This window comes from Trichophyton benhamiae, assembly GCF_000151125.1.
Source record: "Trichophyton benhamiae CBS 112371 chromosome Unknown contig01535.1, whole genome shotgun sequence".
NCBI classification, from domain to species: Eukaryota; Fungi; Ascomycota; class Eurotiomycetes; order Onygenales; family Arthrodermataceae; genus Trichophyton; species Trichophyton benhamiae.
This window is the reverse complement of record NW_003315109.1, coordinates 188,322-215,128: the sequence shown is the minus strand read 5'-3', so window position 1 is coordinate 215,128 and position 26,807 is coordinate 188,322. Positions and strand designations below refer to the sequence as shown.

The 26,807-nt window shown below is 48.9% G+C and overlaps 10 protein-coding genes across 10 annotated transcripts; 7 read left to right on the top strand and 3 right to left on the bottom strand.

Moving 5' to 3' along the window:
* Positions 1-71: 71 nt before the first annotated feature.
* ARB_06356 (uncharacterized protein) lies at positions 72-692 on the top strand (the record flags this gene model as incomplete). The annotated part of the gene is made up of 1 exon (XM_003015187.1): positions 72-692. The coding sequence occupies one exon, from the start codon at positions 72-74 to the stop codon at positions 690-692; it is 621 nt and encodes a 206-aa protein (XP_003015233.1).
* A 4,384-nt stretch (positions 693-5,076) lies between these two features.
* ARB_06355 (amine oxidase) lies at positions 5,077-7,238 on the top strand (the record flags this gene model as incomplete). The annotated part of the gene is made up of 3 exons (XM_003015186.1): positions 5,077-5,379; positions 5,434-6,970; positions 7,024-7,238. 3 exons carry the CDS (start codon positions 5,077-5,079, stop codon positions 7,236-7,238), a joined length of 2,055 nt encoding a protein of 684 aa, XP_003015232.1.
* Positions 7,239-8,112: 874 nt separating this feature from the next.
* ARB_06354 (adenylate-forming enzyme AfeA) lies at positions 8,113-9,637 on the top strand (the record flags this gene model as incomplete). Its single annotated transcript, XM_003015185.1, has 4 exons — positions 8,113-8,781; positions 8,843-8,937; positions 9,004-9,125; positions 9,198-9,637. The coding sequence occupies 4 exons, from the start codon at positions 8,113-8,115 to the stop codon at positions 9,635-9,637; spliced, it is 1,326 nt and encodes a 441-aa protein (XP_003015231.1).
* Positions 9,638-14,181: 4,544 nt separating this feature from the next.
* ARB_06353 (uncharacterized protein) lies at positions 14,182-14,502 on the bottom strand (the record flags this gene model as incomplete). The annotated part of the gene is made up of 1 exon (XM_003015184.1): positions 14,182-14,502. One exon carries the CDS (start codon positions 14,500-14,502, stop codon positions 14,182-14,184), a length of 321 nt encoding a protein of 106 aa, XP_003015230.1.
* A 395-nt stretch (positions 14,503-14,897) lies between these two features.
* Positions 14,898-15,986, top strand: ARB_06352 (extracellular serine-threonine rich protein; the record flags this gene model as incomplete). The annotated part of the gene is made up of 1 exon (XM_003015183.1): positions 14,898-15,986. One exon carries the CDS (start codon positions 14,898-14,900, stop codon positions 15,984-15,986), a length of 1,089 nt encoding a protein of 362 aa, XP_003015229.1.
* A 732-nt stretch (positions 15,987-16,718) lies between these two features.
* ARB_06351 (uncharacterized protein) lies at positions 16,719-17,805 on the bottom strand (the record flags this gene model as incomplete). The annotated part of the gene is made up of 4 exons (XM_003015182.1): positions 16,719-17,175; positions 17,233-17,341; positions 17,496-17,516; positions 17,610-17,805. 4 exons carry the CDS (start codon positions 17,803-17,805, stop codon positions 16,719-16,721), a joined length of 783 nt encoding a protein of 260 aa, XP_003015228.1.
* A 941-nt stretch (positions 17,806-18,746) lies between these two features.
* ARB_06350 (uncharacterized protein) lies at positions 18,747-19,585 on the bottom strand (the record flags this gene model as incomplete). The annotated part of the gene is made up of 3 exons (XM_003015181.1): positions 18,747-18,860; positions 18,926-19,284; positions 19,423-19,585. 3 exons carry the CDS (start codon positions 19,583-19,585, stop codon positions 18,747-18,749), a joined length of 636 nt encoding a protein of 211 aa, XP_003015227.1.
* A 212-nt stretch (positions 19,586-19,797) lies between these two features.
* Positions 19,798-23,569, top strand: ARB_06349 (uncharacterized protein; the record flags this gene model as incomplete). Its single annotated transcript, XM_003015180.1, has 4 exons — positions 19,798-21,034; positions 21,212-21,803; positions 21,852-23,305; positions 23,457-23,569. 4 exons carry the CDS (start codon positions 19,798-19,800, stop codon positions 23,567-23,569), a joined length of 3,396 nt encoding a protein of 1,131 aa, XP_003015226.1.
* Positions 23,570-25,817: 2,248 nt separating this feature from the next.
* Positions 25,818-26,174, top strand: ARB_06348 (uncharacterized protein; the record flags this gene model as incomplete). Its single annotated transcript, XM_003015179.1, has 1 exon — positions 25,818-26,174. One exon carries the CDS (start codon positions 25,818-25,820, stop codon positions 26,172-26,174), a length of 357 nt encoding a protein of 118 aa, XP_003015225.1.
* Positions 26,175-26,241: 67 nt separating this feature from the next.
* Positions 26,242-26,703, top strand: ARB_06347 (uncharacterized protein; the record flags this gene model as incomplete). The annotated part of the gene is made up of 1 exon (XM_003015178.1): positions 26,242-26,703. One exon carries the CDS (start codon positions 26,242-26,244, stop codon positions 26,701-26,703), a length of 462 nt encoding a protein of 153 aa, XP_003015224.1.
* Between the last annotated feature and the right edge of the window lie 104 nt (positions 26,704-26,807).

Genomic DNA, 26,807 nt, shown 5'->3' with positions numbered 1-26,807 from the left:
CTCCTTTTTAAACCAATTTATAATGAGCTGAAGCTAATACCGATTTTCACTCAATCAGTTGAACTCCCTGGATGAACCATGGCGACTACTCTTGGCCGGAGGTAGAGGAAGAAGAAGAAGAAGAAGAAGAATCTACTACAGACAGTAATGATTCTCGTAATACTACCCAACCGCTTCCATATGCGAGTCGCGGTTCTTCGGAGCAGGATAGCAGTGGACAGTCAAATGAGGAGCAACTGGAGGAGGAAGAGACCAGTTCGGAAGGTTCTAACCCGGCAGAGGAGAATTCCGTTGCATATACTCTATCCGATAATGGAGGTTCCGCAGCCAGCAGCATAGAAGCTGTAGACCAAGTGGAACCAGGAGGAGCTGGAACCGATCCGGAGAACCCTAACATAGAATACCACACACTACTGCTGGAGAATAACAACACGTCAACCTCAGCACTAATACCAGCTCCAGATTCTACTGGAGAAATGCCATCTCAGCCCATCCTTGAGCAATATATCAGTCCTGGTGTTGACAGTAGCATCGCCGGAACCTATACACATGCTGCTACGCAGACCGAAATCTCAATTCCACAGTATATAAATCGGGATGATAAAGATGATGACCCTGATCATGGCTGTTGCCTTGGCCCTCTAGTGAATATTTGGCATAGGGTGTCTAGCACTTTGTTGAAACTTTCCTAAGGGATTATCCGATACTCCAGAGTTTGCGCATATCTTCCTTCCCTTCAGTTGAACCGTTACCATTTGGAGCTTATATCAGCGGAACCACGCCCCATGGATGGTAAATGACATCATACCCAATTAGGGGTATAAAATGCAACGACATACGCAGCTCCGGCTGCTCTCCAGAATTTGAACTGCTTCTAGTCATATATACCCAATATAACCGAAATATGGCGAGAAAAGAAAAATCCAAATATGTTCTTACCAATATGGATCTACTTCGCAGTCTAGGAGACTTCTCGAAGCTCCCTTTCGAAATTAGGGAGATTATATGGTTGGAATTCTTCCCTGCCGGCCAAAAGAAAGAACCGGAAGCACAGCCAAATACCGCCCGAACCTCAGCCGAAGTGGACCTACGAGTACTCCGTGCGAGCAAAGGCCTCTACAATGAGATATCGCACGTTATATATTCCAAAACACATATAAGTTTCGATCCGTCATTCTCAGACAAGGAGAATGAAGCGCTCTGGGCCGCTGTTCGCTTCAAGCGGCGTGTCAGGAGACACGTCATCGATCATGGAGCGCTCCTCAGGCTTGAGAACAGCACATCCAAGAGAGACGCACGCTTTGACAATTTTCCTTTTGACAAAGTGGCGTCCATAGAAATCGATGTTAGCAGGCTTCCCCGGTTCGCATCGAATGTTGTCAGAATCATCGAGCTGCTCCAGCGCAGCCCAGCACTTTCGCCCATGGTTATTCAATATCAAAGACACAGTTATTCAATATATAGACGAAATGGGCCCATGGACCCCTATCCCGACTGTCATCGCGATCAGGCTCGTAGCCGCTATATTACGCATTATATTCTCTATTGATCAAGTGTGCCGGCCCAGCTGTCCAATGGGACCCCGTTGATGTGGATGACGTAATGCAATATCCGTTTAGTCATAAAATTGCAATAGTCACGTGGATGTTAGTGTGTGATTACTAAGAAGCTTGTCTTTCTTTTACTTTTTTATCGGATTTTCCGCCTGCATCCAATATATTGATTGATTGCTACCTATGTTGATGCATTTATTCTATCCCTCCTATCAGGGTTATTTATCCACAGAGCAATAAAATTTTTTTATTAAATTACAAGCGGACTAATCCAAGTTAAAATAAAACACTACTAGAGAACACAACCCCATTAAGCTGAATAGCATCCAACTTGTAAACTGTTATGTGGCCAATGACCACACATATAGAGATGATTCTTTGATCGAGTTATTTTCCCTTCCATTTATTATTTTGAGGACAGCATTCGCATGCTGATAGATAGATGAATACAGAAAAATAAACACTTGAGGTAAAGGATACCAGTTCAATAAGACAAAAGCAATGATATAACAACCCATAACCCCCAAGAGTGAACTGTAGCTAAATATCATTTGGGTAGACTAGCTATTGCAAGAATGAATCGCTAGTGAAAGTCCCAGGAAATGAGGCCAGTATAACGGCTGTTGTTTAAAGTTAAGTTCCCACTCCGAGTTCCCATGTTATGTAGAACCAAACGCCTGTATCTATGAGATGAAGAGAAGAACAGAAAGGATAGGAAACTTTGCCACCCCTTAATGTGGCATTTTCAAGGGCTCAATATTCATGGTGGTAAGTGCGTGAATATACCCGGTTGGATTCCAATATATACGCAGTGAATAACACCATTAATCTGGTTTATTTATTTCGAATAAGTAGTGTATCGATAGAATCGAAAGAATCAGAATCCACGTATCTACGGTTCGAGTTAGCTTCCGCCTAGACATAGGGAGTGGGATTAACTTCAAGACATTGGGGACATACATGTATGTCATGCTACTTCTCAGACTATTCTGAATTACTTCCGGATGCCAGCGGAAGATGTACATGACCATCGCCCAGCTTAAACTGGCAAAACATGGCCATGCTGCCTCACTTATGTTTTCGCGTGCCTTTGGAGTGATGAGGAACGATAATGGATGCTGGTTGGGTGCTATGGAAAGTCTACCCAGAGCCAGCATTACTCGCGCGAAAACGTAGATGACGATCTATCTCCAGCCAAAATCAATAGTGAGTGGATGAGCTTTTCAGAACAAGCTAAGGGGTTGGGTTTACTGACCTGTAGACTGACGTCTCCTGGAGATCTACCAAAGACGAGATATCCGCCTAATAGGCCGGCTAGGAAGGTATCGTATGGACCCTCCTTACCCCAGCCGGTAGGGCCAATATATTTCAAAGCCCACATGGATGACTTGTATACGACGGCAAAATAGGCGAGGTTTCGAGCATGTGTCCTTGTAGCGTTCAACACCATCCATATCTTTTTCTTTAGACTGTAGAGCCAGAAATGCATAAGTGTTTCCGTTGTAGACGTATAGGCGGAAAGATACATACCTTCCAGACCGAAACAAAAATATCATCCTGGTAACGCGGGGTGATATCAGCATGTACACTCCGAAATATTCCGCTTATATACAATAGGGTGATACCCATCCTTACACCAGTGCATGTGGAAATCGGACTTTGGCGCCGTATACTGCACCATTGCGAGCGCCTTTAAGGATGGCGAATAGAGGAGCGAGGTCAGGGTTTCGGATAAGTTCGTTCAGGTTGGCCTAAAGAGTAAATCTATCAGTCAAATGATTTGAAGCGGCATGCCTAAGGGAGAGTGTATACCTTTATGGCATCCATGATGACGTCGGGCTTTCGGGGTGAGCTTATGTCCAGGCGACTGAAGCCGGGACAAGGATCCGAGAGCGCAGGCTATCCGTGGGTTTGGTCATATATACAATAGATGCCGCTGCAATTCTCACGCTTTAATATCGAAACGAATCGCAAAGAAGAGCTGAAGTTTTTTAGTTAGTTGTATGTCTGTTGAAGTGTCGGTATGTTTGTCGAACATGGAGAAGTCCAAGTTGTAGACGATAAACACATGCGAAGAGCCTCGGCATCTCAAAAACTTGCCAAGACCGGAATGGATATTAGTTATTCCTAGGTATCATGTGATCAGATTTCGCTGGAATTGCTATCTGATGGAATTTCAATAAGCTGGTCGAGATATATCGGTAACATATGGTCCAAATAGATATATTAACTCTAGGGTATTACTTGCTTCGTTTGCCAGCATACTTGGGGTACCCAATCCAGCTGCTACCCGTTTCCGCTCCGAGGCTGGGCCAATCACGTGATTATAACTCTCGGACGGCATTATAATTATTCCGCATCGGCTGTCGGCAATTTCAGCGTCCCGCTGCAGGCGAGATCCACCGCCCGCCAACCTTCCGCCCTGCGATTTACATCAGGGCTGCGAGACGAGAAAACAGCGAGCCGAGATTGACGCTGGAAGGCTGCGGGGAAAGTAAGACACCCTGCATGCGGAGTATGAAGGAGTAGGCCGTAATATTTATGGGGAATACCGCCCAGAGTCCAGCCGCATAGACTTTCTCCATTTGACTGCGAACATCGGCCAGAGCACGGAGTACGGATATTCCCTAGCATCTTTGTTGACCTTGTCCCCTTCCACGTCGCGCAAGCCATCCTAGTTCGTTTGGCAGGTTGGCCGTTGTTGTCCTCCATTCATTCGACAGCGCTGTTTCAAGTCGAAGCGTCAGGCCGTAACGCGTGTCAAAGCAAACTCTATCCATCCTCTATCTCTGAGCGGCGCAGATAGACAGATGCGAACATGATATCTAGAACCGAGCTCAACGGCCAGATCTTTGCAGCAGATCCCATGTGGCTGTCCCAAGAATAGCTCATGATACATGAACTGGAGAAGAAGAAACGACCACAGAATGATAAAAAAAAAAATCAAGCAGAATAAATAATAATAATACTCATACTTAAGATAAATTAGAAAAAAAAAGAAAAAAAAGAAAAAAGCCGACAGGAAAGAGATGCCAAGACTTGTCGTGTTTTATTCCTGATGCGGTAAGTCCATGCGATTAGCCTCTTGGCCTGGCCAATCGGGTGGCAGCAAAAAGCTTGGACGCTCCGGGGCGGAAAACTTGCGGGCGGCGAGAAGAAGCGACTCCTGGGACGTACCAGCCAGCCAGACGCTGCGTGGAGGATCGTTTAGCAACCAAGCTATGGAGGAGGGAGTGAAGCAGGCCGGTCTACGGAGTACTAGTGGCTGCATAGTACCGCCGTGATGCGTTCAGCCCCGGGTTTCTTGTCTCTTCGTGTTCTCGATCTGCGTGGGGGTCAGGGAGCTGCCGGTGTGAGAGCTACCACTTGCAGCTGTCAAACTATTTAAAAACATCCTCCCGTGGCATTCCTCCAGACCCTTTTTCTTTTTCATATTTGTGCAAGAAATATACCGCACTCTGTATACTTCTTTCAGCCTCGGTTGATAGGTGATGTTCCTCGTTTATCAAGACACTCTCTCATAATGGCACCACATCCGTTTGACCCGGTGACGCCTGCCGAGCTCCGGCTGGCTGTCAAGATCCTCGAGAATGCCTTCCCAGGAGTTGCTCTGCGGTACAAGGTTATCGACCTCCAGGAGCCCATCAAGAAGGATGTCGTTCCCTATATCGAGGCAGAGAGACTATGTATCTCCTTGCCTAAGAAGCCTGCTCGCCTACTCATGGCCATGTTCCATCGGTTGGACACAAAGAGTTTTATGAAGGCGCTGATAAATATTGATACCCGGGTGCTACTACACGTAAAGGAGATACCCAAGGACATACAGGTAAGCCCCGGTCATCAGTCTGAGTTGAAGATTCTCCAGTAACAAAATATATAGGGACCTTGTGACGCAGATGAGCTGATCGAGATGGAACAGCTCTGCTTGGAGCATCCTGCTGTGAAAGCCGAGGTTGAGAAGATGAAGCTTCCACCAGGAGTGACCGTGTGTTCGGACCCCTGGATCTATGGAACAGACGATCCCAAAGAAACCCGCCGTCTGATGCAGTTTTACATGTATCTTGTCGATACCGAAAACCCCCAGCATAACCACTACTCCCTCCCATGCACTTTTTCCCCGGTATTTGACGCCAATACTAAGGAGCTAGTCCGCATTGACTACCTATCTACTGGCTCGGATCATTCCACGAAGCCTACTCAGCCCTGGAAACCGGTCAAGGCTGTTCAGTACGCTCATGATCTCTTGGATGAGCCTACTCGAACGGATCTCAAACCGTACATAGTACAACAGCCAGAAGGCCCCTCATTTTCCGTAAATGGGAGCTTTGTGCACTGGCAGAAGTGGAGGTTTCACGTTGGATTCAACTATCGCGAAGGAATGGTGTTATATGGCGTGACGTATGACAGACGCAATGTCTTCTACCGGCTAGCCGTGAATGAAATGACAGTTCCGTATGGAGGTAGGCTTATGTATTCAGTGTCTCTATCTTCATCAGCTAATATTAGTGTAGATCCACGGGCACCATACCATCGTAAACAGGCATTTGACATTGGGGATGTTGGCTTTGGAGTTACAGCCAACCAGCTATCTCTGGGCTGTGACTGTCTCGGTCATATCAAGTACTTCGATGGCTACAGGATCGACTCCAAGGGAAACCCAGTGCTGTTGAAAAACGTTCTCTGTCTACACGAACAAGACAATGGAATACAACATAAACATACCAACTACCGCTCCCAGGCTGCCACTGTGGTCCGGAATCGTCAACTTGTCTTGCAAATGATCTGCACAGTCGCAAACTACGAGTACATCTTTGCTTGGATATTTGATCAAGCCGGCAATATCGAGCTTGAAGTCAGGGCTACAGGTATATTGTCAACCATGCCTATCGACGAAGGAGTGTCCGTTCCGTTCGGCACCAACGTGGCTCCAGGAGTCATGGCTGCCTATCATCAGCACATATTCAGCATGCGTATTGATCCAGCCATTGACGGGCACAGCAATACGGTGATATATCAAGACAGCGTTCCAATGCCTGATGACCCAGATACAAACCCTTATGGTGTGGGATACGTCCAAGAAACCAAGGTCATCAAACGTTCAACAGCAGCGGACCTCAGTGTTCCTGATGCCCGCGTTTTCAAGATCCGGAACGACAATATCATTAACCCCACATCTGGCAAACCGGTTGCCTATAAATTGCACGCACTGCCCAGCCAGCTCATGCTTATGCACCCCCGCAGCTTCAACATGAAACGGGCCCAGTTCGCTACAAGGCCAATATGGGTGACCAAGTACCGAGACGATGAGTTGTACGCTGCCGGCGAATTCACTAATCAAAGCAAGGGGAGCTCTGGTGTTGAGCAATGGGTCGCTCGAGAAGATAATGTCGAAAACACGGACGTTGTCCTCTGGCATAGTAAGTCAGGTGAACCTTCTATATTCATCAGTGTGTACTAACAGAATGTGTAGCCTTCGCACTTACTCATAATCCCCGCCCAGAGGATTTCCCTGTTATGCCCATGGAGAAGGTCAGCATCATGCTCAGACCGGATGGTTTCTTCGAGAAAAATCCTGCTTTGGACGTCCCGCAGTCAGCGCAGAATTTCAATCAGTCTTCTCTGCATATTTCATCTGAGAAGAACGAGGCCAAACATTGCCCATGTCCATCTACTTCAAAGCTCTAGAGAGTCGAGCTTGCTGGAGATGATGGTGGACACGTACGAATGTGGTGTACGGAGTTCACGTTATACAATGCCAATTATTTAATTCAAGAGACTGATTTACAATCTTTTACTCCTTTGTGAAACTAACTAGTTGTCGATTTTAAAATCAATTAGCCTTGACGGTTTGCGGCAGCTGCCTGTGGTTTGTCTCCCACAACTGCGATTGGATAGTTCAAGGCCAAACCGCAGTGGAAACAGCTCTACAAAGCCTTGTAACAGGGAATTAATGGCTTAGCCAGCACTTAGATTCAGCTACACATTTAAATAGAAGCAAGTCAGTAGGAAGGGGGAATCCTACATATCAACGATAGTCTTGCAAGATGATAAACTCTTCCAAACTCTCCATTTCGAGGCGTCAAAAACACCAGTCATGATTCCTATACCAATTCGCAGATTCCCTCATGATCCAGTGCTGGTCCAGTTATTAGCACTAGCACACCAAACTCCTCCTACTGAGACCGTTGTCGAAGACGATGCACTTGGCTGCCAGAAGACGTATCCTGAGCTTCTTGCTGACATAGTTGCAACCCGGGAACTCCTGCGAGCGCAATTACCACCCTCGGCATTAGATACCCAGGGACTTTTGTGCGAAGAGAGGCAGAGCGTCGCTCTCCTCGCGAAGAGCGGATATGAGTTTCTCGTTTCCTTCTTTACTATACGATCTTTGGGTGGAGTATGTGCACCTCTAGGTAAAAATTCACGTTCCATACCAACATTCAGCAGAGAACGAAATCAGGCTAACTGGCTGTTTTGAGGGACTGCCATACTTCCCGAGGAGGCGGATTACTTGCTTTCCATTACAAGCTCAATATCCATACTTGCTGGCCGAGGCAGTATGGAGAGGGCCAGCAACATTCACACCTACATCAAGCAAACAAAATGTGAAGCTCTGACGGTCGTTGCTATATCCTGTGATGCAAAGGCTCTTGATGAAACTGAAAGAGCCATTGAGATTGATCACAACTGTGTCATGGCACCAGGGGGACCTGGGATGATCATCTTTACGTCAGGAACCACTGGGCGCCCTAAAGGAGCTTTGCTACCACGATGTGCTCTCCTTGGAACAGGCATCAGAGAGCCCGGCTCGGCAGCCCTCGTTTATCGCCCAAACCATTGGATTGGCGGTGCCAGGGATATTATCCAGTCACTCCTTTCGGGGATGAAAGTTCATAGTCTGAAAACGAAAGTCCAAGACGCTCGTGCTGAAGACGTTCTGCGGGCTTTCAGAACCTCACAGATCACACACGCCGCGTTTATGCCGGATGTGTTGCGGCGGATGATGTTCTTACTCACTTGCCACAGGGATCTATCCAGTATCCTACAGGAGGAGAAAGACTTATGGTACAGTTATTTCAAAGGGTTGTCGATAATCAAATGTTCTGGAGGGTCGCTGGAGCCACCAGTAAGGGATTTTTGGATAGGTTTAACAGGACTGCCCTTTGAGAACTTCTATTCTTCCACTGAACTTGGAGGAAGTGCAATTGGTGGACTTTCTGAGGCATATGTAAGCCCTACATTCAAAAACTTGAAGTCGACAATGGATGGGGAAATAACTTGCTGTTTAGGGATCAATGGGAACTCCAATCCCTGGGATCAAAGTAAAACTCTCAGAAGGTGATCGAGGAGAACTTTGTGTCAAAAGTCCGAAGATGCTGCTACGGTATGGAGCCCAGCAATTGATTTCCCTTTACCTATCATCGCATATTAACTAAGCCGTTCGGTACAGTTATATTGGTGACAATCATACGGTTGAGAGCATCTTTGACGAAGAAGGGTACTATAAAACCGGAGATCTCGCTAAATACGTCGATGGAGAATATATATTCGCCGGCCGTGTAGCTACTGACTGTAAGTTTAACAGTTAATGCTACAGGTCACCTGTGCAAATTCAAATTCGCAGAGAGTTAACAGGATTAATAGGCGTCCAATATGCAGCATTTCGGTTCTCGACCCTTGCAGTCGAGGACAGTTTAACCAAACTACCATATATCTCAGAAGCCTGTGTTGTGGCCGTTCCTCATAGAAAGCTCAGGCAGCTTTGCGGTGCTGTGGTGAAGCTCAGGCCAGATACCCAACTACCCAGTAATACGACAACGCTAGGATTGATCAGATCTGACCTAGAAGGGAGCCTGCCAACGTATATGATGCCAACCCTGCTCAAATTGTTAAAAGATGGGGAGGAATGGCCGAGTACAGTCATTGGGAAGCCTGAAAAAAAGGAGATCCTTAGGATATACTTTGGCAGCACAAATGGCGCTCCGGTTGAAAATTACCCTCCGGAAGTAGAGAGTTGTCCTATTCCTAAACCAGGCGAAGCTACCAAGCCATGGGATTGGGATGGACGGCAATTCGAGCATTAAAAAGGTTAGACTTTTGGGTTTCATGCATTTTTACTGGGTTTATGGATTATTTGATCGTTATATAGATGCCGAAATAGCGTGGATTGGCTATATATTCTAAATTACGCACATGGCTATTTTTCCATCATGATACTTACGTGGTTGTTTATTATCTTTATTTGATACGGAGTACTATTACCCTAATTATAGGCACACGACTCTTATATAACAAGGTGTAAGGCATGTATAGTCTATAAGCCACCAGGACAATGTATCATAAGTGATGAAATAGATACCCTATATTCCGTGCCTGAACTGGATCATCAGGCCATCAACAAGGGTCCTGAGCTGTTCAAATACTTGAAATTCCACGGGGTTTGTCCTCCCGCGCTTACCTAGTGGATGTCCTGCACCCTTTCCACCGGCGGTCCCGTCTGCTAGCCAAAAGTCATATTTCCAGATGAGCGTGGCGATCGTGAGTTTCAGGTTCAAATAACCCAATAGTCGCCCAATACAACCCTTGGCCCAATGGAAAAAGGGGCGAATGCAGCCTTGGCGGTAGCAACCGCAGAAACCTTCCGGGTATCGTGTTCATCGACGATCTATCGCTATGATATGAATTCGTGCGGACAGGGGAAGTATCCTTCTTTGTGATAGAGGCTGTAAATACTTATCCCAACAATGTAGCCTTCCGGAATGAAGTTGTTGTCCACAGTGATACCACCCTTACCAACGTCTCGCACCACAAACAAGATCCAATAGGAGGCGTGATAGGTAGGCATTTGTCAATATAAGCATTTGAGGTATTTACATTGGTGTAAAGTTGGGCTAAATCGGATGTTTATGCATTCGAATGTGGGCTTTGGTCTTACCCGCGAGTGCTAGACCTCCTGACTCGGACTGTATGGTTTCTGTATTTAAGAGAGATAGGGCAGTAGAGTGAATGGCAGGCTACCTTGCAGCCATCTACCACCGGTGGTGTACTCCGTAGTTCATGATACCTCGCAGCTCTGATCGTCGCTCTCTCGATCCTACAGCTTTCTTGACGTCGTGGCGGCTGTTATGCTTAGTCACAACACATTCGCTGATTGGCTGCGGCTGGTCCCGTCCCCACTGAGTTTAACGATTTTCACGAGTTGAGCTAAAACAAACATGCAGAGAACGACATCTCAAGCATCGTCCTTCATGTCGTTCAGAAGAGCCTGTCCATATCACAGGGCACAGGGAGTTAACCTGTCGTATATCTATTTCTGAGTCTAGTGGGCTGGAAAGGCCTACTTGGCCTGTGATCGATAGAAGGATAGGTTACCTTGCAGGTGATACCATCGGCATAACACTTCTGGTCCCTTTGTTCCTCGCAGAGGATGATATCCGATAGATGAGCTTGAAGACATTCATTATGCCAACAAAAATATCAAAAAAAGACCCAAAAAAGTATACATACGACAGTCGGGATTCGCTGGTGGTCACCCACCCAACTACTAACCGACCGGCAAGTGGCTTAAGTACAGCTGAGCGGACGGGAAGCTCTGTTTTCCACTTCCTGTGGTCGTATGTGCTAGACTCTTAGTTGACTGTATTGATATGGGGCTATTTTCATGACATGCAACTTCGTTTTGCTAGCTATATCTTGCATAGGTCCAATTGCCAACGGCACTCTATATGATTGTAATTTCGAAGCATAAATCGTCTTCTTTTCCTACAATCATAACCGACCATTAAGAAAAAGTCCGAGGATGGCTTGCATTTTGGTCGCTGCACCTCGAGAAATACCATGACAAAGAGAGTGGAAGATAGTTTAGTTGGGAATATAGGATTACTTGATGGATGATGGGCTTAGATTACCGAAGCAGAACCCTAGGGAGGTACACTCTCACTAAGCACAAACTAGTTTAGCTGTGAAAGCTGGATTTCTTCTCTTTCTGGTATGTCATCTGGTTGCCGATATCCTCTTTATCTACCCCCCTCTGAACCTACGACGCTTAAAGAGGCACAAATCTCAAGCTGGAATATCTTACCACTGGGAGGAGCTAGCACCTGCATATACCTACCATAGGGTCCAGTGGCCACTCAGTCAAATACCTTGGGATTGGTTGGGAACACGCCAGGCCAAAGGCTGGCTATCCACCTCTGAGCACGCAGCCTACTGTTAGGTGGAGGGACTGCAAGCGCCGTCCATCTGTTATCTACAGACAGGCACGACGGATAATGCTCTCATATATGCAACTGGATTTTTGTCAGAATATATTGCATAGATACCTTTGACTAGGCCAGTGTTATACGTATGATGGGTGAAACTGTGACCAAGAGAACTGCATTCCTCAAATGGTTAATTTTCCCGTTAACGGCTGAAATCATTGCGACTGGCCTAGTCCTCTTTAGCTTTACCAATGGACTTCATAGCTTGACCACACTTCTTGACGTTGGCTTACTGTGTATGGGGCATTGTTCGGTAAATTGGAATGCTTCAAAAGATTGAGAATCCAAGGTTCCACCCTATTTTTACCTTGCTTACCTACTAAAGCCTAGTAGATATACGGGGTAGGATATGGCACGACCTGTTCAGAAACTGGTTTCTCTCGCTTGGGCAAGCAACTGCTCCCAGAGGACTGGCTGTGCTGCTCATTTGCTTTGTTCTGTCAGGTCTTCTCCACGCCCCACCGTCTTATTCCGCGTCACTCTGGCATCAAAGCCACGATGTGGGTATTGTCTTTCTTCTGTGTCCAGCCTTGCCCAGCCAATCCAATCGGGGTTATTCTGCAGGCTTACGACGATGCCTCGGTTAAGGGCATTGCTGGGAAGCTGAAACCAAGCCCCATCGTTCAAGCCATTAGGCACGACTTGGTGTTTATTCTTGTTTTTACCACGTTTCCTTGGGCATGTCGAGATCCGGGGCTGAAGTGCCTCTCTCCCTTGGAGCCTCACTCGCTCGCTTCTGAAGCATTTTTAACGGCTTGATATGCTCGGAATAAACGATTTTTGCCCGTCTTTTTCTATTTTTAGTAACTAGCTTTCTAGCTTCTCATTGGTCAACTTTATTTACGCTTCTCTTATCGACCAATGAGCGATTTTGTGGCTTCGAGGCGCCCGAATGGTTGAAATATCGGTGTTGAATGTTGCTGTGACTCCAGAATGATCAATATTTATTGATTCAAAGAAGAGAATGCTCATGTTCATGCTTGTAAGATCGAGTGAATAAAGGAAATTCCTTTATGTCGAAGTCACTGTCGATCTTCACACGTCACTCCACTATATATAATGCGGTCTCTGTGGCACTGCAGCTTGTTTATGCTGAGTTTATGACCAGTTGACTCTCGTGTAAGGGATCGCCAAACTTCCTAGCTACCGAATGACATGTAATGCACCTCTGACTAGTGGCTGTCCACGAGTCAAAGGGCTGGAGGAACGCATGCCACCAACAGACTCAAGTGCGAACTGGCTTTCACCACTCCAGCCTTCGCCTAGTCTTCACCTACAAGGTGTGCTGATCTGCCAGGGGGTGTCTCCCAGCATACAGAGTACCTGAGAAGTGATAGCACTATCAGGAGCGTCAAACACCAATCTGAACGAGGACACTGCCCGTCGGTGGTTACGCCATTTCGCCTGTAAAACGGAGCCTGTAGGAGAACGGCATTACAGCAGGTGCGGAGTTCCTCAAGTGGCCTGTTGAAGTTCCACCATGACAACTACGTCCATTCTTGGGTTCATTGTCCCGGACGAAGAGGGCGTCTGTGGCATGAGCAGGAACCACTGGGCGATTATCCCTAAAGACAGCCCATGGACAAGTTCGATACAGTGAAGGAGGCCGGAAAAATGAGCGGACCAACGAGAGTGGTGCAACCAGCAGGCTCGCCTTTTAAGCTTTAGCGGTTTGGCACTTGCTCAGCACAAGTCGCTTATGGGGCCATAGTTGAGGAGGTTGCAGAGCAGAGCGGGCAGTTTTATCCTGCAAAACAACTGGCGGCCAAGGTGATAAAAAGCTGAATGAAGGTTGGAGTACCTTGTGATGTAGACAATAGTTGCCAGCAAATATATCAAATTTCATTCCGTGATGCCACATACAGTGCATCCAGGGACCACCATCTGCGCCAGTTCGATTTGGGGTTCCTCCGCAAGCACTCCGTAGATGTGTCTGCTAAGCTTCAAGCTTGTCACCGGAGCAATATATTAACTTGTTAGCTGGAAAAGCCAACGCCAGATTGAGTTTCGTATCGGCCAGAGAGAAGAAACCTGATACATCCGAGCTTGCATCCACGGTTGACTCTTGAAAGCTTTTTGCTCCAGGAGACGAGACAGACAGGGAGCGGCCCCGCGATCATCAACATCAAACCGCGGGTGCCAGATCGATATTCGATGGGACGAGGGACGAGGGGGGCCGCCAGATACTACTGTACCGTCGCTCTGGAAAGTCCGACAACAAGCCTGTTTCATCAAAACATCCGATGAGAGCGAGGACGAAACTGAGGAGAAATGATAAGAATAATCTCGCAGAAGCAGGAAATTGAACAAGCCTGCATGTAACTGCAGCGTACGACTCCCGTACACCCGCTGTCAAACAGCCCGTGTTATTGGAGCCACCAGCCCAGCGCAGAGAGAGAGACAGAGACAGAGAGCTGCCATGGAAACAGAGAGCAGAGAGAGCTTCGTATCCCTGCACGCCATCGAGATCCTGACCAGGGCTGCCAGACAGGGATGGCGAGCTGCTTGAACCTGTCTTGTTGCTGGAATGATGGCCATGGCCCCCGGTGCAGTGCAGAGTTTGAAACACGTCGTGCAGCTCTCTGGGAGCGCTTCTCTCTCGCCGTCTCTCGAGTGATGATGGCTCTGGCTCGACCGTAGGCTTCGACAGGCTGCCATCGAAGAAGTACTCCGTACTCGTGCTTCATAATAATAATATCATGGCGAGCTAAGCGTCCGCTGTGGCTATGCAGGGGCGGTCGACGGGGGGAGGGAATCAATCGGCTCTGGCCAGCGCCAAAAGCAAAGAGCTGCGCTGGCGGCTCCTCTTTGGCCGGCGTCTTAGCGACCTGGCAAGCCTGGTGAAACTCTTCCTTCGCCTCTCTCTCGCTGTCTCGCTGTCTCGCTCTTCTTGTGCTTTTCTTGTCGCTGGCGCTTCGAGCTCGAGGCTGGCGTGCCGGTGGAGATTCTCGTCCCTCGAGACGGCGCCTCCTACATAAAGCCGCCGTCCCCCTGCCTGTCCTTCTCGATCTCTCTTCTGTCTCTTCTGTCTCTTCTGTCTCTCTTGAATATCCTTCTGTGTATCCTGTTCGTCTCCTGCAAGATGGCCCGTCTGCTCAGCTTCCTGGCCCTGGTGGCCCTCTGCCTGGCCCTTGTCTCTGGCGAGCCGCTGCGGCAGCCTCTGCTGCGAAAACACCACCCTCGCGACGCTGCAGAGGACAATGCCGTCTTCTTGCTGCACAATCTCTCGCTCAAGCTCTTTCACAAGCGAGCTGCCGTGGCCGACCCGGTGCCTGGCGCTGCTGGGGCCGAGGAGGCTGCCCGCCGCAAGGTCCTGCGCCGCCAGAACACCGGCGACATCCCCACGGCCACGCCAACGGGTACGGACTCTGACTCTGCCTCTCCCACTGCCTCTCCAAGCCCTACTGCGTCCCCTACTGCGTCTCCTCCTACGTCTCCTCCTGCTTCTCCTCCTGCGTCTCCCACGACGGACGGCTCATCCTCTTCTCATGCAGACACGCCCACAAAACCGCCCTCCAACTCGCCCACCAGCAACCCCCCTACCAATCCTCCTACCAGCAGCCCTACCAATCCGCCTACCAACAGCCCTACCAGCAGACCTACGGACTCTCCAACGGCGTCTCCAACGGACTCTCCAACTTCTTCGCCTACGCAGCCTCCAACCCGGCCTCCCACTAGCCCGCCTACCAGCTCTCCTACCAATCCGCCTACCAGCTCGCCCACGGACAGCCCTACCAATTCGCCTACCAGCACGCCAAACGAGACCTCCAACCAGCCTACATCTCAGCCGTCCATGACCAGCCAGAGACCAACCAGCCAGGACACCACTCTCGTCACCGAGACCTCGCCCACGCCCACGCCCACCAGGGCTTCCTCGGAGACCTCGCCGCCAGCCACCACCGAGCCGCCGTCCACCACCACCCGGCCTCGCTCCTCGTCCACCTCGACCTCCATTGGCGTGGTCACCGAGGCCGACGGCTCCGTCCACACATACACCTCCGTCGTGGTCGTCTATCCAACGCCCTCTGACGGTGGCAACGGCGGGTCTCCAGCGTCTCCAACTGCCTCGCCAACGCTGCAGAACGGCGCTGCTCCCGTGGCCAGCGTCGGCCTGACCGGTGTCTTTGCCGCCGTCCTCGGTGGTGCCGTCGGTGTTGCTCTTGTCCTTTAATTCCGCCTATAGACCTTGTGTTACTTCTCTTACGTTCTCGTTCTCTTTGGGTTTGCATAAAAATTGATTGATTTGCCGGATGTCCCAGTTTTAGCGCTAACGATTTTCCTATCCACTCCTTTATACGAATATCTATGAAAAGCGTTGTTTTTCTTTTTTTTGCTATTTCTCATGCTGAATACTGTTTCTGATACTGCTTGCATTTTTGCCTCCGAGGTTCCTGGCCTGTTCCGTTCCTTTTTTTTTGCATCAACTGTGATTTTTTTGACTTTGGCTGTGCCGTGGTTGGAAGAGAGACATGTATCAAACTCCCAACCTAGATATCAAATACCTAGACTTTTTGGCCCAATGGGCTAAAACAGACCATCTACTTCCCTCTTTTAGCGGTTGTCTCACCATGGATTCATATCTTGGATTGTGTTGGAGTATATAGCTCTGAAGGATACGAGGTGTATGTACATAGCTAGCTCACTCTGACTACATACATAGGATAAGCACAACGCTAGTTCCCTGCTTTCCAGCAAGTCCTAGACCCAGTTCTGGTTTATGCGGATGCTACCCTGGCTGTAATATTATTAACCGAAAACCAATCAATCAATCGTACGATAACCAGGTCGATCATTGCTGAAATGCTGCTGTAGTAACTAATGTAGTCATTAATAGTGGAAAGGAAACTCCAACTCCAACTCCATGCACCAGGGCTCAACTCTTCGTTCGAAGGCCTACTAAAAGCTAGTTCTTCTCCGGCCGCTGCCCATAGACCACATACGCAGTCATATATGCATGGATCTTCGTATCTTGATAGTCCTTCTTCAGCCTCACTAGGTGCTCTCTCACTCTCTGCTCGCTCCACCCATTCACCCTCGTCAACAGCGCCATCGACCATCCCTCCATTCCTTCCATCGCCTGCACATGGTTCCACGCTCCAATCTCCTTTAGCTTGGGGTCCTTCGCCCACGGCCCAATAGGCACTTTCATCTTGCGCTCCGTGATGTTGACGAAGCCTGCTTCGCGCGCCCATTTGGCTAGATGGGGGCCGGGACAGGCGGTTTGGCCGATCTTTTCTGCCGCGCTGGTGGTTTCAGCGCAGTTTATGTACATCTCGTGGGTTGGCAGGAGGGAGTTGTCGTCGCTGCGGAAAAAGAAGTCGAAGTCGTAGAATTCAGCGTACCCGTTTGGCGTCAGGTTTCTATACGACTTTAATTAGTATGGGGAGGGTTGATAGTTAGATGTACGGTTCACGTACTCGAGGATCTGGCGGAAGAGACGGGGCCAGTCCCGGATGGAAGAGGCCATGAAGCGGCAGTGGATGTAGTCGAAGGGGTTGTGGTGTGCCCAGTCATTCTCGACATCGTCTATTTCGAATTGTACATTCGGCGGGACGCTGCGGCAGTTAGGTTATGGGTCTGGTGAAACAACGCATGGGGGTACGGAGGAAGACTTAGACTTACAATTTTGGCTGGATCGGACTTAGATCGTTTCCGACAACCTGTCAACCAGCTTAGTTACCGTTGTTCTCCGTGCATCTTGCTAGGTTTCATACCAGAGCATCCGGATATCTATCGGCTAGTAAAGTCAGCCATGCGCATACACGCCCATAGTAGAAGACACACTCAGACTCACCCATATCAATAGCCCAGTCACCGGTTCCAGTACCGATGTCGAGGATGCGCTTCATGTTCTGCGGGAGAGGCGCAAGGAAGAGTCGTCCACCGAGAATGAGTTTGAAGAGATGCGATATGATATTCATATGATCCTGCTCCTTCTCATCGTTGGGCAGCAAGTATCCTTTTCCCCAAAGGTCAGCATACACATCCATGCACATAACCTAGGAGAAAGATAGACGAACGGCCTTCTTGGTATGTGTGGTATCGACGGCCATGCTCGTAGGTATATCTCATTATACTCGAAGTCAACGATGCCGTGGTACTTGATCTGTTGGTGGCCCACGGTCAGCTTCAGACCCCCCATCCATGCGCCCCCCCCCCCCCCCCCCCCCCTTAACCGGCTTGAGACCACCCACTGGTCAGAGAATGCGGAGTCCAGGATTGTATCGCGCTACAGGGAGCCAGTTAGCATGGATCGGATACTAAAACAGACCAAGGAGGGGGCCCTTACCGACTCGTCGATGACAATCACCTCGTTCGAGGCGACCATGGGGACTGGCGGGAGTTAGCTTGGACCGGCAATGCATGTAATTATGGAGTGGTTTGAATCACCTTCGCCGGCCATCTTTATCGTATGTTTATATACCTTACTCCGTATCGTACGTTTGATGTCGGTAGAGTGGAAGTTGAGGGCTGAGTCGGGTGGTGGATGTCGGGTTGTACTCCCTATATCAAGGGAGGCAGTAAGAAGTTTGTCCGTCTTTTGATAGACGACCAAAAAAAAATATTTTAAAAAGGAAAAAAAAAAAAAAAGCAGAATAGTAGATCAAAGACTAGAACATGCGGGGAGTACGGAGAATATCGACATGCAATCACGATCAAGGCATCTTCCGTTTAGATTCTGTATATATTTAATCCGCCATTCACAGCTGCACAAGCCCGAAAAGCCCCCTGTCCAAAGAGTCCCGGTCACGGTGCCCCAACGTCGAGGGCCAGCTTGAGTGTTTCGAAGGAGACAAACATAAAGAAAAGAGAAAGAAAGAGAGAAACGATGGAGCCTTTCCAACGGACTGGCTAGGAGTGGAGGCGACTTGGGACATTTTTTGGCTCGACTAGTGAGCTGACGGGCCGCTCGCTAGAGTTCCCCAGCCTATTAGACAAGCGTGGAGATGGCCTCGAGCAGCCAGTCAAGAAGCGAAAGTCTGTCTTTGTCCTCTTTTTTCAGCCTGGCCTGCAGGCGGTGCCCAAGGAGCTGCTGGCGCTGCGACTGGGGGGAGGACGAGCACCGTACGCCATGGGCCGAATGCGAGCGGCGGGCGAAAACGGACGAACCAGCCAGCCAGCCTGCACACAGACGCACACATGAACGTTGGTTACTAGAGAGACAGCAGAAAGAGATTTGACACTGCTGCTTTCTACCGTCGCTGTTGGACGTTGTTCCATCTCTCCGTGGCCGTCCAGTACTTCACCAGCCGGGTCCAGCCCAGCAGGTCCCCGTCTCGCAACAGGGCCGCGACGTCGACGTTGAGCGGCGAGTCCGGGCTGGGGTCGGTCAGCAGCTGGTGTATCGCCGACAGGGTGCTGGAGATGGTGTAGACGGGCGACCAGTGCTCCGACGTGAGCAGCGTCAGACAGATCTCGCCGGTCGAGAAGGAGATGTTGGGATGGCAGATGGGCGTTGCGAAGGTGATCTTGGGCGGGTGCATGGGATACGTCGTCGGCACCGCGATGCGCAGCAGCCAGAGGCCGTCTGCAGCCAGCGAGTCGCTCAGTTAGCCGTTGTACAGACAGCTTTTAACAGCCAGTAGAGCAGAGATTCGATGCCGTACCTTCGTAGGGGGAGTCCGGGACGCCCTTGAGGACGGCCTCCCAGTGCAGGAGGTCGTCGTCGCTGACGGGCGCGAGGGACAGCAGGGCGTCATTGGGCGCCTTTGAGTACTCCTTGAGCTCGCGCAGGAGCCGCTTCGTCGTCGAGGCCGGAATATCAGTCATCTTCGCCTGTTTGATTGCTCGAGCTATCGCTGTAGAATGCTCGTTGTCGCCGTCGTCGTCGTTATCGTTGGATGTTTCGTCCTTTTTTGGAGGCTTCCGAGATGCCGAGGTTGTGGCTGGGCGGTGGCTTTAGCTGGCAGCAGACAGATGGACACGGCAAACAAACAACAAGCAGCAGCAGCTGAAGACGAAGAGACGAAGAAGAAGACAGGATGCGGACGTCGAGGGTCTCGCGGGAGGCAGCAAAGGTGGCAGAGAGCTTGACCTCACGCAGACGGGCCGCCGTCAAGAGGGGAGAAGAACCGGTCAAGGAGGAGGACGCGAGTTCAGGCCTCTCGTCGCCCCCTACAACAGACATCGAAGACCTGCTGACGGCGACGAGGAAGCGGAAGAGAGCATCTACAAGGGCGGGCAGGGCTGTCAAGGCCGAAGATAACGATGTCAAGGCCGTGAAGGGCGTCAAGGAGGAGCTGGGAGTCGATATAAAGGGCCCTCCGAACTGGCAGGCCATGTACGAGACCGTCAAGCGCATGCGAGAACGCAATCCCACGGCCCCCGTCGACACGATGGGATGCTCAGAGCTGTACTGGCGGTCGTCCTCGCCCCGGGACAGGCGGTTCCACACGCTGATCGCGCTTATGCTCTCCTCCCAGACCAAGGACACCGTCACGGCGGCCACAATGCTAAGACTGCACACCCAGCTCACGGACGAGACGAGCAACAATGCGGTGGCAGAGGTCTGGGACCGCGATCACCAGAAGACTGCCAGCACGCTGACTCTCGAGAACATGCTGGCCGTGTCTCCCGAGCGGCTGAACGAGCTCATCAGGGCCGTTGGGTTCCATAACAACAAGACACGGTACATCAAGGCCACCGCTGAGATCCTGCGAGACCAGTTCGACTCAGACATACCGTCGACCGTAGAGGGGCTGATAAGTCTGCCTGGTGTGGGACCCAAGATGGCGTATCTCTGCATGAGCTCCGCGTGGAGCAAGCATGAAGGCATCGGCGTGGACGTGCATGTCCACCGCATCACCAATCTATGGGGATGGAACAAGACCAAGACCCCAGAGGCTACACGGGCGGCTCTCGAGAGCTGGCTGCCCAGGGACAAGTGGCATGAGATCAACAAGCTGCTCGTTGGCCTGGGACAGACGGTCTGCCTGCCGGTTGGCAGACGGTGTGCCGAGTGCGACCTCTCCGGGACGGGACTGTGTATAGCAGAGATCAAGAGCAAGTCAAGGGCCGCAAAAAAGAGAATAAGCCCGGTCAAGGCAGACAAGGAGGAAGACGTTGATTTTCCTGAAGTCAGGGAGAGCAAGATTGATGTCAGGGTGGACAAGGAGGAGGATATTGATCTACCGGACGTCAAGAAGGACGCTGATCTTCCCGAAGCCGAAGATACCAAGAGTAATATCAAGCTTAGTATCCAGGAAGATGTCGAGGATAGTAAGAAAAATATCAAGCTCGAGGCGTAGATGTAAGAATACTGTTTGCTGTTTGCTATAGATACCATTTTGATTATTTATCATTTATCTACTACCATCGTAATCAATAACTATCAACAAGTCATTTCATCAAAATCCCATCAAGCATCTTAGAACAACATCAATATGCCTATATCAGTGTCTAAATTTGCACAAATACAGCAGCGTCTTCTCCTGGCCGAGCATGAAGACGAGATAGCTTCCTCTCCTCTGTCCTCCAGCTCTGCAGCTGCATCGGCCTCAACCCGACGGGCTCTGCAGAATGCCGGCCATGCGCTCACTGGCATGGTACTCACCAACTGCCGGACAGGCATGGGAGGCCGAGAAGTAGGAGAATTCGGCCTCGATACTGCTCTCTCTGGCTCTGGGCGTGCAAAGGGCGCCAGCAAGGACGAGGATAATACCCGGTTAGGTGTCCATGGCATCACGGTGGGGGATATCGTCCGCGTCGAGGAGATTGCTTCTGGCAAAACAACGGCCAAATCCAAGGCCGGGCAAGACGACGAGAAGGGTCAGAGAGGCCTTGAAGGTGTCGTCACTCGTGTTGGTGAGAGATCCATCTGGGCCGCCTTTGGGGATCGAGGCAAAGGCAAGCAAGATGAAGACGGCGTCGACGAGCTCTGGGGACGCAAGCTCTGGCTGTACGTCTTTGGTAAATCTACCTATATATCGATCACAATTATACTGACTGAATATAGGGTCAAGCTGGCGAACGATGTTACCTATAGACGGTAAGTGGCCACCTACGTCCAGCTGGCGTTATACTGACATCAGTGCAGCATGAACCAAACGATGGCCAAGCTGGAGAAGATGCAGGAATCAGAGCATTCCCAGCTGATCCGAGTGCTATTCGGGCATACCACGCCCTCACCTTTGGATTTTGAATCCGTTGGTACCCTGGAGTTCATGGATCCGTCACTCAACGACTCCCAGAAAGAAGCAATTCGCTTTGCACTGGCATCAAGAGAGATAGCGCTCATCCATGGACCGCCGGGCACAGGAAAGACTCACACGCTCATTGAACTCATTCGCCAGCTAGTTCAACGTAAAAAGCGAGTTTTAGTCTGTGGCCCGTCAAATATCTCAGTTGACAATATAGTCGAGCGTCTTGCCTTACACAAGGTACCGTTGGTTCGCATAGGGCATCCAGCACGTCTACTATCTTCTGTCCTGGATCATTCACTAGAGGTGCTCTCTCAAACTTCCGAAGCTGCTGCTATAGTGAAGGATGTCCGCAAGGAAATCGATTCAAAGCAAGCGAGTATTCGCAAGACTAGGAACGGGAGAGAACGTCGAGCTATCTACGGTGATCTCAAAGAACTTCGCAAAGAATTCAGAGAACGTGAATCGAAATGCGTTGACAATATCGTCTCCGGTAGCCAGGTGGTACTCGGAACACTACATGGAGCTGGAGGACATCAACTCAAGAACCAGAAATTCGACATCGTGCTTATCGATGAAGCGAGCCAGGCACGAGAAGCTCAATGTTGGATTCCGTTGCTCCCTGCTTCTAGAGTTGTATTGGCAGGAGATCATCTCCAACTGCCTCCAACAATAAAGTCAAAGTCCTCAAGCAATTCAGATCGGACCGGCTCTGCATTATGGGACAAGGAAGACCTCCATTTTAACGAGCTCTCCAATACGTTTGATCTGCGGAACTTGGAAATAACACTGTTTGATAGGCTACTCTCTCTCCATGGCACAGGGATAAAAAGGATGCTCACCACGCAATACCGCATGCATCAGAAGATAATGGACTTTCCTTCCGACGAACTATATGAGTCTAAACTCATTGCTGCCGATGCAGTCAGGGAAAGGCTTCTCAAAGACCTCCCCTATGAGGTCGAGGACACAGATGACACCAGAGAACCTTTGGTGTTCTACGACACGCAGGGTGGAGACTTTCCCGAGAAATCCCCAGATTCAAATGGTATATCCGCCAAGTCTCTTCTTGTTGAGAGCAAATGTAACGACATGGAGGCGGCGGTTGTCGCGAGACATGTTGAGAATTTGGCTTCGGCTGGTGTCAGACCAGAGGACATTGCTGTCATTACGCCTTATAATGCACAAGTTGCTTTGTTGTCTCAACTTCTGAAAGAGAAGTTTCCTACCCTTGAACTTGGTAGCGTGGATGGTTTCCAGGGCCGTGAGAAGGAAGCAGTTGTGGTAAGTCTGGTCAGGAGTAATCCAGACCATGAAGTAGGATTCTTGGGAGAGAAAAGGAGGTTGAATGGTATGTTGCCCTTGGTCATCTTTAACATTTAGTTTCTCCGTGCTGACTAGGATAGTTGCAATGACCCGTCCCAGAAGACATCTGTGTATCTGTGGAGACTCAGAAACTGTTAGCAGGTGGGTTTGCATTAAATCCAAATTAACCATTTTAGCGGTTATGTGCTTATATCTGTGCAGTGGGTCACCATTCCTCAAGAGATGGATGGCCTTTTTAGAAGAGAATGCCGACCTGAGATACCCCGATATCAGCGAATTTACAAGCTAATTAGATAACTAATATAATCCCTGACTGATATCATGTGTGCGATTCAAACGACGTTGATTGAATGAAGATGGAATAACCAACGACAAGTACATGACATCAAGTGAAAAAGTGAATAAAATAGGCAATAATCAAGGCAAGAAGGGCAGAAATGGCCCCTATCTCCAGCAAAATAAATGGATCCGTATGGATATATACCACCTCTAAACGAATACGTTAATCCAATGACACCATGGTGCCGGGAGGGTGCAACTTACCCATACGTTGAGAGTCTCCAACCGACGAACTTTCTTGGCTATCTAATTCATGAGTTTGGACAGCCCTGGAGGCTTGACTAGATTCATTTCTGTTGTTCTGCACGATGTTGACAGCTAGTCTCGGTTCACGTCCAAAATCAGCGCTAACTGGCATACGACGGTGTATCGTTACCGGGGCTGGACGAGGCATAGCTGGGATATTTTCATCGTATTCGCTGCAATATTCCCAGCTTTCTGTCGAGGAAGCCGAGTTGTTGTTTGGTGCATGGTAAACCTCAGGAATAGGACCACAACTATTCTCATACCTAATATCCCTGTGTTAATTGCATTTGATTTCTTACCCCTCAAATATAAAGGATAAATAACACACATACGATTCCCCTTCATATATGTGAGGATGATCTCTTGTTCGAACCAGGCTTGGGTGACTTGCCGATTCATCTCGACTGTAAAGTGGCTCTGGATGGTGCCAGGGAGCCTGTGTCGACGTCTCGGTTTCTCTAAGTGCGGGTACATATGGGTGGCCGTCGGTTCTTAACGTCCGGTGATTGGGCAGCTCATCTTCTGTAGCAGGATGGATCGGTAGGGTCCCTCTTGTTCGCTGGGCTGCGAGTCCTGCGTCCACGACCATGACAGGAGCAGATATCGTCGGTTTAACTTTTGACTTTTTTTTGTCCTTTGGAGATTTTTTCTTACGCCAATTGAGAGGCTTTACCTTGCATCCATGAGATTCGGAGGAGGATCCCTCTCGGGATGGGGTTTTCGAGCCGTTGGCCATATTTGTTGGACTGCAAAGGATGTCATGTTATTTTCTCGAGACCGGTATTCATTAATTTATGGAGATGGCAGCAGCTATATAATACAGACCAGGTGGTGGTTTGTTGTGCTAGCATTCCAGGGGATCAAATCATGAGGCAGTGTCGGAATAAACAGTACAGTTTGGCAAGCGAATTCTACCCAATATCTGTTTGCATCCATATAGGGTCTGTTGAGTCTACAAGCAATTTACTTAGAGCTCAAGATTACTTTGTACTGTAAATGATAACAAATGTATTCCGAGCACTTCGTTTTACATTTATTAATGCAAACTTCTACTGTATCCTTTTGATTCAGCATTCCCTAGGGAGAAAACCCCCAAAGATAAACTTTTGATATCAGAAAAAGTAAAAACAGAGCAAATAAGGTTCGGCTGGAAGGTTAGCTTCAACCGCTTGCTAAAAGCGGTAAAGTTTACGCATTTGATTCAGCCTCTTTTTCAACTTCAGCGTTGCTTTTCCATTAATTTACTCCTTGTCTGCTCCAATAGAACATAGATGGTTTAAAACGTCTAATCAAAGATCATATACATAGTTTGATTGCTCAAACTATTTTATGACATTAAATGGTTTTCTCATTTAGTGAACATTTTCGATACCCATACGGCATGGTGAAGCAAACGGATAACCCTCCTAACAAACATCGAGAGTGATGGCTGAAAATAGAGCAAGCGTAACCATAATGAATCAGCTCTGCTTTTCATACATTTCATTTAGCTATATAACTATGATGCAAGTGCCTCTGCATTGGAGTCAATGGGTCCTCATCTCCGTGACTTTATACCTTCATCTACATCAGTAAGGCCTTATATAGCCATGCCATACTGCCACCCCCTTTTTATATTCTGAACGCTCGCTCCTTGGTCACTATATGTGGCTGGAGAACATTCTTCAAAATGAATCGACTATATGCCGGGGCAGTGGAATCTTTGCAAATATACGATCGGCAGGTCCTAATCCAAAACGTCTATGAATGTCCACAGGCACTTGTCTGTTCACCATGGGAAGTCATCGGACTTGCTTGACGGGCTATAAAATCTATATAAATTCCTCTTCGTTGGCCCTTGTTTATACGACTACTTCGGAATACCACAGTATAGCAAAGATTCCTTTGGATTAGCTACACGTCCATATATACTTCTAAACCCCTGCCAGTTTAACATACGACGTGCTATCAATATGGATCCCACTAAAGACACATCTCCTGAGTTCCAAAGAAAATTCAAATGGATCAAGAAGCTCGGAAATGGCTCTTTTGGCGCCGTTTACCTCTTTGAGTCTCGGATTACAAGGGAAAAATTTGCATGCAAGGTAGCAGTGGACCCTGGAGCGCAAGAAGCTCTCCTACGAGAGGTTGCTATCCTCAAAAGGCTGCATCATGTAAGTGTCAACTTCTGTATCCTGGCCCCTGAACTTGCTACTGACATTATCCAAGCCGAATATTATCGAGTACGTTACCAGCCATTTCTATCTCAATCAAAGACCAAACTGTTTGATTATGGCGTACCATCCCCTTGGCTCGCTGGAGAATTATAACTTTTCTACGCGAGAGGCCCTAGAAGTTGTTCACCAATGCCTCAGGGCCCTCAGATACCTCGAAGAAATGGCCTTATTCCATCGAGATATAAAGGAGGACAATATATTGCTGAAGTCATTATCACCATTGCATGTCTGTCTTGCCGATTTTGGCCTGGCAGTTACCAGCAGAGAAGGAGCCACACATGGTGGCCAGTTAACTCACGTTGCTGTGGAAGTATACCTTGGCCGCAGGTATTCTTATATAGCAGATATTTGGTCTCTGGGGGTAACTGCCCTTTCCCTTCTCCGCCGATTTCCAAAGAAAGAAGCTCAGTGCTTTTTCCGTGGTCGGGATCGGGCACAAGAGGCCAAATACTATGAGAAACTGCTATCTGAAGCTAGCTCTTTTCATGGGTATTTCGGAGAGCTAATAAAGCATATGCTTTGTACCCCAGATGTTCGGTGGACTGCAGTTGAATGTCTGCAGTATCTGGGAGAAAGCCCTGATACTGGCCCCAGCCGCCTAGTCCACCACAGACGACGCTGAGCCATAACGTTATTGCCATAGTTATAGACGTTATAGGACGCCAGATATTTGAAAAAGCTTTACCTTTGACATATCTGGTGGCTATATATCGACTGGATTGAGAA